General features: G+C 41.1%; 1 protein-coding gene across 2 annotated transcripts in view; it reads right to left on the bottom strand.

The window, feature by feature from the left end:
- The window catches only part of LOC122809180 (beta-2-glycoprotein 1-like), a 235,783-nt gene that overhangs the window by 45,562 nt on the left and 171,962 nt on the right, over positions 1-18,259 (bottom strand). For both annotated transcript variants that reach the window (XM_044080486.1, XM_044080494.1), the window contains exons 5-7: positions 17,673-17,749; positions 15,331-15,442; positions 14,502-14,578 (exon numbers count right to left, since the gene is read on the bottom strand). In XM_044080486.1, coding sequence (XP_043936421.1) covers positions 14,502-14,578; positions 15,331-15,442; positions 17,673-17,749 — 266 coding nt within the window. The remainder of the gene's footprint in view (positions 1-14,501; positions 14,579-15,330; positions 15,443-17,672; positions 17,750-18,259) is intronic.

Genomic DNA, 18,259 nt, shown 5'->3' with positions numbered 1-18,259 from the left:
TTTCCCCACTGTAGTGCAATCCTGGAGTTAGTATATATAGTTAGGGGACGTGTGGGGGTGTACCCCCCCACCTAGTTTGGTTTTATATCATCCAGTTTCTGTTAAGAGTTTTTAAGTTCTGGAAAGAGTTAGTCATTGGTGTTGTAAGTGTGCATGTCTGTGGTTTACAAGTTAGTATTTTGAAATTTAACATTGTAAGGTTTCAGTATTATGAGTTTCAGTCAAGTGAGTTTTCACTATTTTGAAAATTAGGTATTTTGCTCTCAGTCAAATGAAAGTCAGTCAAATGAAATTTCAGTCATGTGAAGTAGACCTATATATATATATATATATATATATATATATATATATATATATGGTTAATTTTGCTGAAAACACATTTCGCCGACTGTCATATCACAAAGACCAAATTGCCAAAAGCACATTTCATCGAAAACTCATTTTGCCGAATTCCATTTCACCAAAAATAGTAGTATCAGTATATATGCCTTTTTCCCCACTGTAGTGCGATCCTGGAGTTAGAATATATAGCTGGGGGTGTGTGGAGGGTACAGCCCCAACATTGGGGGTTGTGGGTGGCATAGCCCTCCATCTAGTCTGATTAAAAGTACTTACTTACCCTCTTAAGAGAAACTGCATAGAATAAAATAGCTAGGTGGGGGCTATGCCCGCCACACTCCCCAACCATATAGTCTAACTCCAGGATTGCACCACAGTGGAGAAAAAGGCATACACACTGCCACTACTGTTTTTGGTGAAATGAAATTCAGCTAAATGAATTTTTGGCAATTTGTGCTTTTGGGGATTTGGTCTTGCTGAAATAAAATTTGGTGAAATGTGCTTTCGATGAAATGAACCAGACTCATATATATATATATATATATATATATATATATATATATATATATATATATATATACTATGACAATGAAGAGTGAATGTTTGGCGAAAATGGGAATTTCGGGTCTATATTTGAAGATTGAATGTTTAGGTGATCGAACACCTAAATATTAATCTTCTTATCTCGAAAGCAAAAAATGGCGAATGGCTGATTTAATGCAGGGAAAGCTTTCCCTTGGCTGTCCGCCAGATTTTGCCATTTCCATACTGTTGAGTGATCTCAGAGTTGGTATATTTAGTTGGGGGGGGGGTATTTGGATGTAAAGTTTTTTTTTTTTTTTTTTTACTGGCCGACGTGCGTGTTTCCCTGGGAGGTTTGATATTCTTAGGTTCGATATTAAAAGATTGATGTTTAGGTATTTGTTCACCAAAACGTTCAATCTCCTAATATAGATCTGGAATTTCAAATCTCATTTGGTTGATTTTAGTATTGCCAACATGCAATACTGGGAGTGCTCAGTGTAGCAAATGCCACTGTGCATTCGCACATATGTGATAGACGTTATGACTACAGATCACGGTAAAGTGGGAATCAGGAAATTACCCTTTTCCCCACTGTAGTGCGATCTCAGAGTTGGAATATATAATTTGCAGGGGGTGTGGAGGGCTTGACCCCCTGCAAAAATGTCATGTTACACAAAATGCAGTAGTGAACTGCAAAAATAATGTTGAAAGTGCGAATGGAATTGTTTCACTACATGCACTTCGACACACACACACACACACACACACATATATTTATATATGTTTTTTTTTTTTGTCCTACAAAAGTGTGTGCGTGTGTGTGTGTAGATAGAGATATATCTATATTATTATCTAGCTATCTATATATTTATTATGCTGTGGTGATGCAGTGTTACAGTGCTTAGCATTGTCTTCTTATAGCAACAGGTTCTCTGGTTTCAATTCTCAGCTGCGATGTCTTCTGTCTGTAGTCTGCATGTCCTCCCTGTGCTTGTTTGAGTTTCCTCCGGTGCTCCAGTTTCCTCCAACATTCCAAAGTTGTGTCTGGAGTGCTTCTCCCCAGGCCTCCACTGAAAATGTGCTCTCTCCCTCTCATATTTTCCTGATAAATAAACGTATGCATGTAGCTAGGCTAGCTAGCACTCTCTCTCTAGATAGCTATACAGATATATTATGTGTGTGCATGTGTGTGTGCGTGTGCGTGTGCGTGTGCATGTGTGCATGTGTGCGTGCGTGTGCGTGTGCGTGTGTGTGTGTGTCTAGGTATATATTTATGAAAGAACCAAGGTGTGAAAAAGGCCAGTTTTTCACTGATTGGCATTATGTTAGTGCCCTTGTGTGAGAATGGTGAATCCTAATGTCGATCTGGTCATGTCCTCGCATTTCTCTGTAAAGTGGTGGATAGAGATCAGTACAAGAAGATGTAAAAATATTTTGCTAGAGAGCAAAACTGAACCTTTGGACTGTAGATGAATGCACTTATATGACTGCATGGATCATGCTATCCCAAACAGAACCAAGATGCTATCCTCTGAAAAAAAGAAGCCAATCTGGTGGGCCCCTGCCATAAACAAACTCTACAACAGAAGGAAGAAACTGTTGCAAAAGAGAGTAAAATCCCATGAGTGGAGGAACTCTCTGGTCAGCCTCAGTAAGAAGCTGAGATCCCTTATAAGATCCTCCAAAGCTAGCTACAAAACTAAACTTGCCACTGATTCTAGGGACAACCACAAAGCATTCTATAGCTATGTCAAGAATCTCAGTGGCAACACCCAGATATGCCCTGAGTTACAGCACAACGGCATTAAAATTACAGAACCAACTGATATTGCCAACATCCTGGCAGATCGGTTCAGTGCTAACTTTACCCCCCTCTCACCCCCTAAAGGGGCCATATCTATACAGGAAGAATGCATAGTCCCTGTAATCACAACTATGCAGGTAAAAGCTGCACTCTCTAAAGCCAAAAACACAGCATCCTTGGGACCGGACAACATCCCAGGCTGTGTTTTACATGAACTTCAGAATGAACTGGCTCCCCACCTCAGAACTATGTTCAGTCAAAGCCTCATGTCAGTCTTTGTACCCACTGAATGGCACACTGCAATAGTTGTCCTACTACACAAAGGGGGAGCCAGCACTGATCCCAGGAACTATCACCCTATTAGCCTGACGAGCCTGGTCTGTAAGGCCATGGAATGTATCATCATGGAACTCATAAACAAAGACACTGGTAGCCTCCAAACTCTAGACCCCACCCAGTTCGGGTTTGTGAAAGGCAGATCATGCCTCCTGAACCTGATCGACTTCTTTGAGGCAGTCACCAAAGCCGTAGACGAGGGTAAGGTGGTTCACACAGCCTATCTTGACCTCGTCAAGGCTTTTGACACCATCCCCCTTTCTGGAATTATAGCTAAACTCACTAAACTAGGTATAAATCCCTACATCACAAGATGGGTTGCCAACTGGCTCACTGACAGAACCCACACTGTAAAAGTTGCAGACTCCAAATCTGACTTCAAACCAGAGACAAGTGGAGTACCACAGGGTTCAATCCTGGGATCGCTCCTGTTTGGTATCTACTTCTCTGAAGTACAGGCTAACACAGAAGGAATTTGGCTAATGAAGACTGCAGATGACTGCAAACTAGGAGCCATAGTCAAGTCCCCAGATGATGTGAACATCCTACAGAAGGGCCTCACTGAGACAGATGCCTGTTGTCAGAGCCATGGTCTCAAGCTCAGTGCAAAAAAGTGCATTGTCCTCCCCTTTGGTAAAAACTCTGTACCCATGAACTACCACATAGGCGGCAGTCTACTTAATGCCGAATGTGTGATAAGAAACCTTGGGTCTCAGGTGGACAGTAGTCTCTCCTTTGATAATCACATCCCCACAGTAGTCAGGAAATCCTTCTATGTTGCACACCTCATCACAAAAGGGTTCTCATCCAGGAAAAACAAGGTTATTGTTCCCCTCTACTCGACACTCATTAGACCCATTATAGAGCACAACTCCCCTTTTGGAATATACCTCACAAAACATCTGCAGCAGGCGGAAAGGCCACAGAAGTACCTCACAGAGAGGATTACTGGCCTCAAAAAGATGCCGTACACTGACCATCTCAAAAAAACCCAGCTTTACTCCATAGCATATTGCCTACTCCGAGGTGATGTCTGCCTAACATATAAAGCTATGTCAAACCCAGAGCTGTTAGACATGCTACACCTAAAGAAATCCCAGTCCGTCCGAGCTACATGCTCTAGGGACCTAAACCATGTCACCACAATAAACAGGACATGCTGGAGGGATAGATTCCTGTCCCAGAGACTTCCCATACTCTGGAACAAGCTACCCATCTATGTCAAGCAAAGTTCCTCATTAGCACTCTTCAAGAAAAATTTTGATGAGTGGATGGGAAATTGGAAATACACCTCGGGGATTACTTCTGTGGCTCTGCTTGACAGGGGCACAACAGGAAAATAACTTTTTTTCTTAGGTGGTGTAAGCCAGGGAACCTTGTTGGCTAGGCTTAGTTAGGCCCTTGGGCCGATAGCCTAGTACCTACCTATGAACCTATGAACATTGTGAGGAGGAACTCTTAGTCAGATAACCACAGTTGATGCCGTGTTTGGGTCTGAGTTTATTATTCCAATGTTGGCAACACCTGCAAAGTCACTCATGGGAGACTGTACATAGTTCTAAAGCCTATATATGAAGACATCCAGTAGACTTATGGCAAAAATTGAAAGAAAAGTAATAAAGGCTGAGTTTGTGTGAACTAGAGGGGAACCTGACCACCTACAGAACACATTTAAAGGATACGTTGTTCAATAGTAGAAAATTAGCTGAACCACTTTTGGCGTTTAGGGATGTTGCAGTTTTCCCAAATGTTGTGCGACCTTGAAATTGGTATATATAACTTGGGGGTCCACCCTCATAAGTGGAATGCAAAGTGACTTGTCCCCCTACAAAAAAAACAGCTTTGGGGTTTTTTTGCTATTTTTAATACCAAACTGCATTCAGTGTATATCAGTAGATCAACATGACACCAGTTCGAGATGGAGGCAAGCTAGCAGACCATAACAAATGTGGTTGTACACAATAGGAGTGGAAGACAAGTCTTTGATGAAAGCAGAGAGCAGGTGGAGAATGCATAACCTTTAGTCAAATGGCAGAATGTCCAGTACACTTAGAGGGAAGATAAGAAGACAATATTCTCCAGTGCTAGTTCTAGAACACATGGCAGGAGACAGCAGAGTAGTAACAACTTTTCACATAGGTGAAGGGAGGGATACAAATCAACTGCAAATAAGAAAGCTGAGATGCTTAGACCACTATGAATAACCATTTATTTTTTAATTAGTGTGTGATTATTTGAGCCATAAACAGCCAAAGCCTTTGGAGGTTTGCATGGATACTCCAATGGCTGAAAAACACAAAACTTTTGTTTTGTAAAGTTCAACCCCTTCCCGCACCCCCTGATGTGGGGACAAGCTCTGATATCCCATATATACATATACCGAATGAGATCACAAAATACTGGAGACGGAAATGAGGAAATCGTAATATTCCTTTTCTTATTCTTCTTCACCATGACAGATACCAATGGTCTTCCAGGTTCAATGTTCTGAAGCTCAATTATCTGACCTGTGGCAAACAGTGTGTCTCCCTGCAGTGCTAGACAGGTGCGTTATTCACTGGTCACATCATATGCTATGTATATGCAAATATTGGTGCACTCATTCAAAAAGGGCTTATTTACAGGAGCTTTGCAAAGCCTGTCATAAAGACAGAGAGGAATTCTAGGAATTTCCTTTTTCCATTTCTCAGTATTGCCTTGTGTGTATGGCAATCACTGACACACAGGTTAAAACAGCCCTATTCAAAGCCAAAAACACAGCTTCAATGGGACCGGACGGTGTCCCAGGCTGTGTCTTACACGAGCTCCAAAATGAACTAACCCCTCACCTAAACACACTGTTCAAACTCAGCCTCTCTACAGGCTACATACCCATAGAGTGGTGCACAGCAACTGTTATCTTGCTCCACAAATTTGGAGCCACAATGGACTCCAGAAACTATCGCCCTATAAGCCTGACTAGCCTGGTCTGCAAGGCTATGGAGTGCATCATCATGGAACTTATTAACAGAGACATTGGGAACCTCCAAACATTGGACCCTACCCAGTTTGGCTTTGTTAAGGGCAGATCATGCCTCCTAAACCTGGTGGACTTCTTTGAGACAGTTACCAAGGATTTAGACGAGGGAAAGGAGGTCCACACAGCATACCTAGACCTCACAAAGGCTTTTGATACCATTCCCCATTCTGGTATTATAGACAAACTCAAGAGCCTGAACATAAACCCCTACGTCATGAAATGGGTTGCCAATTGGCTCACGGATAGAACCCACATGGTGAGAGTTGCAGGCTCTAGGTCTGACTCTAAACCGGTTACAAGTGGTGTCCCCCAGGGCTCAGTCCTGGGACCCCTCCTGTTTGGTATAAACTTCTCAGAGGTACATGCAAGCAAAGGAGGACTATGACTGACCAGGTTCACAGACGACTGCAAACCGGGGGCCATAACTGACTCTCCGGCTGATACAGACTTCCTCCAGAAGGGTCTCACTGAGACGGATACCTGGTGTCAAGTTCATGGCCTCAAGCTAAATACCAAAAAGTGCATAGTCATCCCCTTTAGAAAAAGCAAAGTACCCACGAACTGCCACGTACGTGGTAGTCCCCTAAATACAGAAAATGTAATAAGGGATCTGAGGACCTAAGTAGATAGTAATCTCTCCTTTGAGAATCATATTGCCAAGGTGGTTAGAAAATCCTTCTATGTGGCCCACCTAATCACAAAAGGGTTCGCATCTAGAATACAAGTGGTTATTGTGCCCCTCTACTCATCACTCATCAGACCCATCATAGAGTACAATGCCCCATTTGGGATGTACCTTACAAGACACCTGCAACAGCTGGAAAGATGACAGATGTACCTCACCAAGAGGATTATTGGCCTCAAAAAGATGCCCTATGCAGCCCGACTGAAGAAACTCCAGCTATAATCGGTTGCATACCGCTTACTCAGAGGTGATCCCTGCCTGACATACAAGGCCATGTCCAACCCAGAATTGATGGACATGCATCAACTGAAAAAAAAAACCCCAAGAGCCACATGCTCTAGGGAATCTAAACCTTTCCACAATGATAAATAGGACGTGCTGGAGGGATAGATTCCTGTCCCAGAGACTCCCCATGCTTTGGAACAGGATTCCAATGTACATTAGGCCGGGCCACTCACTAACACTCTTCAAGAGAAACCTTGACAAGTGGCTGGGAAACAGAAAATTTACCCCGGGGATCACTGCAGTGGCTCTGCTGAACAGAGGCACAGGGAACTAATGGCTCTGCTGGACAGAGGCACAGGGAACTAAATTAAGGGGGCTGTGAAAGCCAACACATTCTGGCTAGGCTTATGGATGTCCTCGGGCAGATAGCCTAGTACTTACCTATGAACCTATGACATCCTCCTTTCATTCACTCATTTTCTATTACCTGAAGCTTCTCCTGGCTAGCAATGGGCATTAGCCCCTGACAGGATTTAGTTCATCACTGTATACATAAATACTCACACACATATTCACACACACACACACACACACACACACACACACACACACACACACACACACACACACACACACACACACACACACTTTCCAGGATCTTCACTTTATCTGTCTGCATGTCTTTGGGATGTTGGATGAACTCAGTAACCATGCAAAAAAAAAAAAACTATGTAGACACAGGTTAGACATGAAAACAGCAGGGATTCAGCTAAGAAATGAACAGAGAACCAAGCACTGTGAGGCTGTTGGTTATTATCACAGTAATACACCTTAATTTTTGTAATTCAAATGCATATAATGCAGTTTTTGTTAGACCTGATAATTTGTTTCTGACTCAGGACTGAAGAAATTAATTTATAACCTTTAGCCAGTCTCAAGTTCACTAACCTTCACTGAGAGTGGAGAATTTCTAACACTCAGTGTTTTGTTAACAGTAAAAATTCAATCCAATATTTTAAGTAACACCTTGAAGTATTTTTTAAGCTGTTCTTTACTATTAAGACTGTCTAATACACCAGGTTTAATGCTTTTGGCAAATTGCACAGATCAATTACTGCAACCCTAATGTACCTGACATTTTTTCCTGGAACGTAATCACGTTTTACTTGTTTTTATTAATTTATTTTAATTTCTGACTTATTAACTACAGCAATGAGCTGATTCCACAGGACTGATCTCACACACTGTGCATGTCCAACTCTCAAAGTGTAAATGGAATGATAAATAAATATAACCAATGTAACTGGTTCATTACAAGCAAAAATAAGATAGGTGGGAGTATGGGGGTGCACACAAATAATAACATGTCATAAGTAGGACACAGTTTTGTTGAACTAGTACTTAGTACTTGTGGACACCCCTGGTTTAGCTCTCTGTTTCCAGTTTTTCTGCACTATCATGTTATATATAATCACTTTTTTTCCATTTGCCATTTATCATGAGGCCATGCTTCAGTCACTTTTAATGATAGTCTCTCCCCCAAACCCTTTTAAACTTCGGGTGTTTACACTGTGTACTCCAAACTTGCTGCACACAAATATTTATTTATTTATTTTGATGTGTGTTGTAGTGCACAGCAGCTGCTACTTATGACATTAGAAGCTTGCTTCACACCATGGTGGTAGCCATACCTCATCATGAGGAACGTTCCTCATTTGGGTCTTAAAAAGTTTATTTTTCTCAGAGTTCTACATTGAAAGGGTCTTTCACACATTCGGTGTTAGGAATTTTTTTAACTGATTTTATTTATTATTTATTTTATTTTACATTTGTTGACCGGACTAGTCTAACTGGATATATGTCTATTTTCACCACAGTTATAACAAGGTTAAAGATTACATTAAATAGCTAACAAAATAATAAGTAACTAGGTATTAGATTACAATAAAATAGTAAATAGCAGTTATATCTAATACATTGTATTGATCATAAAATGACAAAAAACAGAAAATAGGACATGAATCTTCAGAGGAGTAAAATGCTTAAATGTTACAGTAGTTTGACGGTTCTCTTTTCATTTCTGTTAAACAATATTGTCTAGATTTGAGTAGACACTGGGAAGTGGTAGAAACAGAGGTACCAACATGGGAGATAGATGCTCCACACCAGTGGCCACCCTCTCATTGGTCAGGTCTGACCATAAGCAAATCACCCTTGACATCCACATCCCACCCCCACCTCCTTAAAAAACTTCCCCAAAACCAACTTCATGCTACTGAAGTCAGAAGTGACAAACTTCACAACACCCATGCAGATGGGATCTGGAAGTTCGACTGCAGAATCCTACAATAAGACATTGTACAAGCACATCCACTCATGCATGAATCGTGCCATCCCAAATAGAACCAAGATGCTCTTCTCCAAAAAAAGGAAGCCAATCTGGTGGTCCCCTGCTATAAACAAACTATACAACAGAAGGAAGAAACTGTTGCAGAAAAGAGGAAAATCCCAGGATGCAAAAAACTCCCTCACCAGCCTCAGTAAGAAGCTGAGATCCCTCATAAAATCCTCAAAAGCTAGTTATGAAAATAAAATTGCCAAAGATTCCAAAGACAACCACAAGGCATTCTATAGTTATGTCAAGAATCTAAATGGCAATGTTCAGATCTGCTCTGAGCTACAACAGGATGGCATTAAATATACTGATCCCAAGGATATTGCCAATATCCTGGCAGATCGATTTAGTGCCAACTTCACTCCCCTCTCACCCCGTAAAGGGCCCATCTCAATACCAAAAGATTGCCAAATTCCGATAATCACAGCCACACAGGTAGAAACAGCACTCTCCAAAGCTAAGAATACAGCATCCATGGGACCAGATGACACCCCAGGCTGTGTACTACATGGACTACAACATGAACTGGCACCCCACCTAAGTGTCATGTTTAATCATAGCCTCACCTCAGGCTTCGTGCCCACTGAGTGGTGCACAGCTACAGTTATCCCACTCCACAAGGGAGGATCCACCTTGGATCCCGGGAACTACCGTTCCATCAGTCTGACAAGCCTGATCTGCAAGGGCATGGAACGCATTATCATGGAACTTATAAACAAAGACATTGGCAACCTCCAGACACTGGACCCCACCCAGTTTGGGTTTGTGAGGGGCCGATCTTGTCTCCAGAATCTGATTGACTTCTTCAAATCAGTCTCCATAGCTGTGAATGAGGGTAAGGAGGTCCACAAAGCCTGTCTGGACCTCGTCAAGGCCTTCGACACCATCCTCCACTCTGGAATCATAGATAAACTTACTAAGCTGGGTATAAATTCTTACGTCACTTGATGGGTTGCCAACTGGCTTACTGACAGAACCCAAACTGTAAAAGTAGCTGAGTCCAAATCCAGCTCCAGACAAGTGACAATTGCAGTACCTCAGGGTTCAGTCCTGGGACCACTCTTGTTTGGCATCTACTTCTCTGAAGTACAGGCCAACACTAAGGGACTCTGGCTAACAAAGTTTGCAGATGACTGCAAACTGGGAGCCATTACTGAATCCCCAAATTATGTGGATATTCTACAAAAGGGCCTTACAGAAACAGATGCCTGGTGCCAGAGCCATGGGCTCAAGCTTAATGCCAAGAAATGTATAGTCATCCCCTCTGGAAAAAAACATGTACCCATGAACTACCACATAGGTGGCAGGACACTAAACATTGAAAGTGTGATGAGAGACTTAGGGACACAAGTGGACAGTGGTCTCACTTTCGATAACCACATCACCACAAAAGTCAGGAAATCCTTCTACGTGGCACACCTCATCACTAAGGGCTTTTCATCCAGAAAAAAGGAGGTCATTGTCCCACTGTACTCATCCCTCATTAGACCGATTATAGAGTATAATGCCCCATTTGGTATGTACCTCACAAGACATCTGCAACAGCTGGAAAGGCCAAAGAAATACCTCACTAAAAGAATCACAGGCCTAAAGCCGATGCCATATGCTGACCGTCTAAAGAAACTCCAGCTATACTCTGTGGCATATTGTCTACTCAAAGGTGATCTCTGCTTAACATACAAGGCCATGTCAAACCCTGAGCTGTTGAACATGCTCCACTTAAAGAAATCCCAATCCCTCAGAGACACACACTCCAGGGATCTAAACCTTATCATCACAATGAACAAAACATGCTGGAGGGATAGGTTCCTGACCCAGAGACTCCCCATACTCTGGAATAGACTGCCCATACATGTCAAGCAGAGCACCTCATTGGCCCTCTTCAAAAGGAACCTTGATGATTGGATGGGAGATAGGAAAGTCACCCTGCTAGACAATGGCCCAGAGAAGTAAATATTGTGGGAAAAATTTCCAGGGAATTGTTATGGCTAGGATTGCATAGGCCTTAGGGCCGATAGCCTAGTACCAACCTATGAACCTATGAAATTCTAGTCAGGGTTATTACAAGGGCATAGCCAGTGTGTTCTAAGGAATAATTTGAGTTTTTGTTTGAAGAGGGGTAGGGAAGGAAGTAATGTAAGTTCACTAGGTAGAAGGTTCCAGTTTTTGCCAACTGTGTTTGAAAAGAGAGTCACCTGCCATGTTGTTGGACTTGTTTATGCTAACTAATAGTTTATTAGAGGTATTGAGATTTTGTATAGGGAATTATAAGGTTGGAGAGTACTGGAGTTTTGTTAGGGTCATTGAGGACTTTATGGGCTATGGTAAGTTGGTTAAATTGAAGCCGATTCAGTAGTTCAAGTTCAAATAAAATAAATAAATAAAAAATTATAACCTTTAGCCAGTCTCAAGTTCACTAACCTTCACTGAGAGTGGAGAATTTCTAACACTCAGTGTTTTGTTAATAGTAACACCCATGGTAAATAGAAATTAATCATATAAATTCATTTAAAGATCTTTTTATAAATAACACCAGCATATTTTGACCATTCTATGACCTTCCTAGTTGAAATTGTTTGTAAGCCATTAGTTTGTGTTCCACATTTTCTCCATTTGTTCCACAGTATGAGGGCTAGTGTTCCTCATTTTGGAGAAGGAAGGTTGAGAGCTATGATGGTAGCATATTCTTGGTCCACTAATCTATCACATATGGGCTGTCTGCTACACTGTAGAACCAAGAACTAACACATTGTAACTATGTGCACTGATAAAATGCTAAAGTCAGAAAGTGATGACAATGGTACTTTGCAACATTGCATCCTGTCACTGTCTTACGATGCATTACCTTTGGGCCTGAAATATGATAGTGATATTTTGAGTGGCATACTGTAACATAGTTCTAGCTGAGGTACATAACACATTTTCTATTTTACTGATTTGTTGACTTGGTAAGCCCACTGAGCACAACTGTCCCTTTTCAGGGATGACTATGAAACACTGTTTAGTTAAGTTTGGGTCTACTCCAAGCAGCTGAGTCCCAGTCACTTGAAGACAACTACTTCACAGCCATGGACTCAGGTGACCTATAGGTTGCATAGCTATCCACTTGCCCTTGAACTGGAAGACATCTTTGGGTGGTGTGCGTCATCTCTGTGCGGAGAGTGGAGATACTGCACCTCACGTGAACACAGTAGCCATGTTCAAGCAAGGTCAGTCCAGTAGCTGTGGGAAGGGAGTGGGAGGGGGTGGAGGTTCAGTTTAGGGCTTCAGGCAGCAATCGACAGGGAGAGTTAGCTCAGGAAGGGGATGTTTTAGGTTTAAGGTGTAGGTGTGGAGTTTAGAGTTAGGGAGAAACTGGGGAGTTTATGTGTAAGGAGCAGAATGGGAGTTTTAAATTTGGGGAATTTAGGGCTTGGGAGGGGAGGGGAATGCTATGGATAAGGCCGAGAACTTAAGAGTTTTAGATTTAGAATTTGGGTTTTGGTAAGGCTATGCAGAGCAGTAGGCTTGGATGGTGAGAGGGCTTGGTAGCTACCCAAAACTGGGCTATTGGGAGTTGGGGCCCTTGCCAATTAGAGCAAGTGGCAGTGAGCAAGTATGCTGCAAGTTACTAGGGCATGAGGACTTGTAGTAGACCTGGATAAGTGCTTTCTCATAGTCACATATTAGGCAAATGAAGGTGGAAGGAATCAGAAACTGTACCCTGTACCCACTGCACTAATTGCCAGACATGCATTTACGGTCTTTTTCTATTTAGTCTTGGGCCATTGGATACTATTGTTTTGATGGGTAAACTTCCATTACATATGCTGACTCAGCGGTACTACTTGAGTTCTTTCAGTCAGTGCAACAAAGCTCAGGCTTGCAGTACACCATTCAGTACATATCTGAGCACTGAATTCTGAACAGTTGAGGAAGCTAGAGGTGACAGGGATAGAGGGCCTGAGGTGGGTGGTAGGATGCACATAATGGGACAGATAAAGAAATAATGATCTCCAAGCAGAAGCCAGCATAGCTGTAATGGCAGCGAAGGTCAAGGGCAGCAGATTATGGTTGCTTAATCATATGTGAAGAAAAGCATAATTTATTTGGTGAAGATGATTTGGGAGACACAGGAGAAAGGCAAGAAGAAACTGAAACATCCAGCCAAGAGAGAGAGATGAGTTGCATGAGAGAAGACGTGCAACCGTCATGCATGACTACTAAAGAAGGTAAGCCAGTGCCACTGAATTGAGTGAAGTGGCAACAGATGATGTCATACCACGACATCATGTAAAAAAATTGGAAATCACATTGAGTGCTAATCCCATGTATTGCATTTCTGTTATGTTACCATTTCAGTGCTTAATTTTTCTTTCTTTTTAGAGTTCCTTCCCCTGTTGAAAACAACAGTAACAGTGAAACTATTCAACCTCTGATGCTTTACGATGTCATAACAGGAGAGAGAAGATTGTCTTTTGCTCAGCTATGTCCTAATGACACCTTGGTGAAAAATCCATTTTTTAACAGATGCCACAGTCACAAGGAATGTATACTACCCTTGAGCTGCAGTGAATTCAGTATTGATTATATTATGTAGGGTGTGCAATGATTTAGCTTTCTGCATGTTGGGTTTAAGTGGCATCCCCCTTGAAAAATATTTTCTTAACTGTTCAAACACCAGCTATGGCAATTTGTTTTCTCAAGGGGCATTCAAGCAAAAGTGCTGCCATTTTTCCATCTTCTACAGATCATACATAGCCTTATTGTTCAACACTAAAAAAACATGCAAACAACTACAAAAAATTGCATGATGTGAGCAGGATGGATGACAGAAGTGAACCCGGGCTGCGGAATGATTCACCTCATCCTCCTTGTTGAATACAACAGTCACTTGCGAATACAGAAGTGGAATAACTTCAGAGTTGTTATGAGTAATAGGATCAATGACGGAGCTCCCACACATGGTGGGGTACAGAGCCCCATACCCAGCTCAGCCAGCTTTCAGTGAACAATGGATATATAGGGAAGAGAATCTGATTAGATTGCTCTGCAAATGATTTTCATTTGGTCACCTGTAGTGGACCTGCCCAGGATGTTTACATTGGAGTAACTCAAAATTCCTAATCCCACACTTAGATTCAGGAAACCCATGTCTAGATCTCACATCATTGTTGATACTTTTTGTTCTTACTTTGACATGTTGGTTCTGGGTACTTCCAGTTTCCATCTTCCTGGCAGTAATTGATGTTAGTGCCCTCAAGCTGAAACCTAATTGCAAAAGAAGAGCATGTGAAAATCAAAGTAACAATGCAGTTATATAACTAAGAAATCAGATGTGCAGTATTCTGTGATAACTCCTGCATAACCTGTCCCTGCTCATGTAAACTGTGCATTTATTATAGTGCATTGCATTGTTTTTTTACATCCATTCCATTTTTGCTGGTAGTTTGCTCCATATATATTTTCGTGAAGGATCCATTACATTGTTCAGACCATCAGATTGAGGATCACTTAAAGTAGTGATGTGTGACCTACTGTGGAAAATTGTCTCTGTTCCTTATGGTGAAACTGACTCTTTGGTTACATCAAGAATAGCCTCTGCTCTTCACAAAGGTATTCAGCTACCAGCATATAAGTGAATGAATCAGTAGTTAAAATGTTTTATTATATATCACAAATGCATCATTTTCTTTAGGTTTCAAATCACGCTGCACATTGCACTGTAATACTTTTCTTCTTCTAACAAAGATACAGAATGTCAAGGCAAAGTGGTGACATAGCTGGTGTGTGAGCTCAAAATACCAACAAGGCAGCAGAACACACATTTTTTACATGGCTACATTCTAAAAGTGATCTACTGCATACATGGATTTCTATATTATATCACCTTGAATCTATTCAGTATTCGTGATCCATTGGAAAAAAATGTTCCCCCTGCTTTCAATGTATTGGCATGATGACCGTGTATATAGGATGCAGTAATAATGACACAAAAGAAATAAAGACTAAATGATACTAACCCTGGAGAGCAGCTGTATTGTACTGTGTCTCCTTCTTTGAATTCTGATCCACTGTGGAAGCCATGTTCAATGTCGTTCGGCTGCATACAGACAACTGAAGGCTTTGGAATAGCTATAAAGAAAAATATATATATATAACATTCAGTTAGCAGATAAGGAAATCTTTGCTTTTACCTCTATCTTCATTTGAATGACTGTCTGTCTGTCTGTCTCACTTTCTCTGTCTCTCTATTCCCGGACCTTTCTATCTGTATCTTTCTATATATTTGTGGATATTTTTTATCTGTCTTTCTATAAATACATAGATATAGATATTATGTGTGTGTGTGTGTGTGTGTGTGTGTGTGTGTGTGTGTGTGTGTGTGTGTATGTGTGTGTATACAAAATGCATTTTATAGTCATCAGCAGTGCCTGGTGTGGAAAGATCTTTGCTGTTTGCAATGGAGTTAAAATAATTTATCTATTCCCACTGTAGCCTGCCTTGTAGGCAATAACTCAGATGCTCAGGAGTTAACCTAAGTGCATTTCTTAGACAAATTATCTCATAATTGTAAAATAGCTCAAAACCATGTGGTTCTACTAGGTTGGTAGGCTTCAAGATTCCAAAGAGCTGCTGTATATGTATCAAACGCATAGAAGAAGGATGTAACTGATGATTTAGTAGTATAGGGTCAGACACAAGGGCAGGAAATGAAACAGTCCCAGCTGCTGAATAGATTAAGGCAACATAATGTCAAGTTAAGTAACAGCAAATATAAAACAAAAGAAAGCGGTATAAAATACGTGGGCCATATTCTAATATCAGATTGACTGATATACAAAAATGAAAGCAAGAATGGAAATGCCAAAGTCAGAATATAATAAAGTATTATTTCTAGCAATGATACAGTATCTTGCAATGTTTGTACATAATATGTTTGAGATAACTGTGCCTCCCGGAAAACTGCTACAGCAGGATGTAGCCTAGGAACAGAGATAGAAATGGGAGAAAGGTTTTGAAATGCTTGAGAAACTAATAATAGATGCAATGACATTATTTATTTATTTGTCATTTGTTAACTGGGTTAGTCCAACTGAGTCAGTGGCCCATTTTCAGTGGAGACCAGAGGAGAAAAACTCCAACGTTCAATACAATACAATACAATTTGTGAAACATTACAAAAGAAATGGTATGCATTACAGGAAATACAAATTTTGGACAGACTAGAATGAAAATTAAATTACAGGCATATAAAAATGTTCTATAGTAATTACAGGCAGAACAAATGAGCATACACAATTGAGGTTACACGTTATTATTGGTTCACTATTATGTATGAAGATATATGTAGGTGAGAGACAAATATACTTGGTATTGCTGCTGTCTTCAGAGCGCAAGATATAATTATAAGAAGCAGATTGTGAGTTGTAAGTTTTAGAAAGGAGGCAAAGAAGACAGCTTAGGTACCAATATGAGAGATTGCAAAGAGGTATAAGTGGGAGGAGTGGGGGGGTTACATAGGATGTTGGCAATGGCAGGTGTTGGCATTTAGGAGGAAATTTCTGAGTTTGGATTTAAAGAGGTTTGTGCTAGTAGTGGTTTGGATGTTAGGGGGCAGCTTTTTCCAAGCCTGGGACACACTGTTTTTTGTAAAGAAGTTTGTCAATATTTTTATTGGGTTTGTAGGTGTTAAGTAGGTGCTAGTCAGAGCTATGGAGAGTGCAGGAGGCAGTGTAAAGGGATATAAGGCAGGAAAGTGAGAGGCAGACTAATGAATTAGAAAGCAAAGAGTGCGTGAGTTGCAACTGGGAGAGAAGCAGGTGTTGAGGGAAATGCTGCCAGCATTTTAAAGCGTGGCAGTGATGTAATTTATAGGGTTGGTTACTGGCAGATCTTGCAACACTGTAATAGGTTTGATGGAGTTTAGCTAGAAAGGTGGCTTGTAGATGAGTAAAGATAGGAGAGGCATATAGTAGACAAGGAAGGAGGAAAGCTTGAGCTAGAATTTGTTTGGAGTCAGTGGCTAGGTATTGTTTATGTCTGTAGAGTAAGCCGAGTTTCTGATTTGTCTTTTTGATGCAATGCTGTATATGGGTTTTTTATCAGGACCGAAGCAGTCATTGTTTTGTTAATCACTCTATGTGACAATTCATTGTCTTATGAGTCTCTCTTTTTTGTTCTATCACTTGAGATTTTCTCCTTTCAATATTCAACTTTTCATGAACAGTAGGTCATGATTTCATGTGTGTTGGTTGGGCTGGGCATATTCAATACACAATATTGTAGTATTCTTATTTTCCAGACTGATCTCAGGTTTAGGAAGCCTAAACTTTGTCAAATACATTAAGTGCTTCCAGTGTACCTTGGCATGTTGGTTCTGGATATCTCCACAATCCATCTTCTTGGCAGTAATTGATGTCTGTTCCTTCAAGCTGAAATCTAAATGCAAAATGGAAAGATATATATTTATTAAATAAATAGTTTGGTTAACTTGTAACAGTATTTGTAAAATAGGCTAGGAACACTGACAAATCAGATCGCTAAATAGAATTTTGGTATGAAATAATCAGTGTAGTGAATCAAAGGTTATTTTTTGCAAGGCAGAATGTTACTTGTTTTTCTTTCGGCTTTTCCCGGTTAGGGGTCGCCACAGCAGAACTCTGGTCTGCTAATGATTGGCAGTCGATTTTTACGGTGCTGAGATGCCAGCCTGACATCCAAACTTCAACAAAGACACGCCCATTCACGCATGTCTTTCGAACGCCACTCGACCGCGGGGAGGACATGCAGACTCCACAGAGAAGGCGCTCCAGCCGAGAATATACAGGCCTCATATACCTCACATTCAGTCACATGTTCCATCTCCCCTCACAGCCTTCAAAATCTCACTGGAATCCATTTTCCCCTGACTATTGTCTCTAACCTGCAATGAAAGAAGACTACGCAGTG

Source organism: Protopterus annectens, chromosome 1.part1, assembly GCF_019279795.1.
Source record: "Protopterus annectens isolate FY-2018-M chromosome 1.part1, PAN1.0, whole genome shotgun sequence".
Classification (NCBI taxonomy): Eukaryota; Metazoa; Chordata; order Ceratodontiformes; family Protopteridae; genus Protopterus; species Protopterus annectens.
Note: the sequence above shows the minus strand (reverse complement) of the source record. Positions and strands in the feature narration are given on the sequence as shown.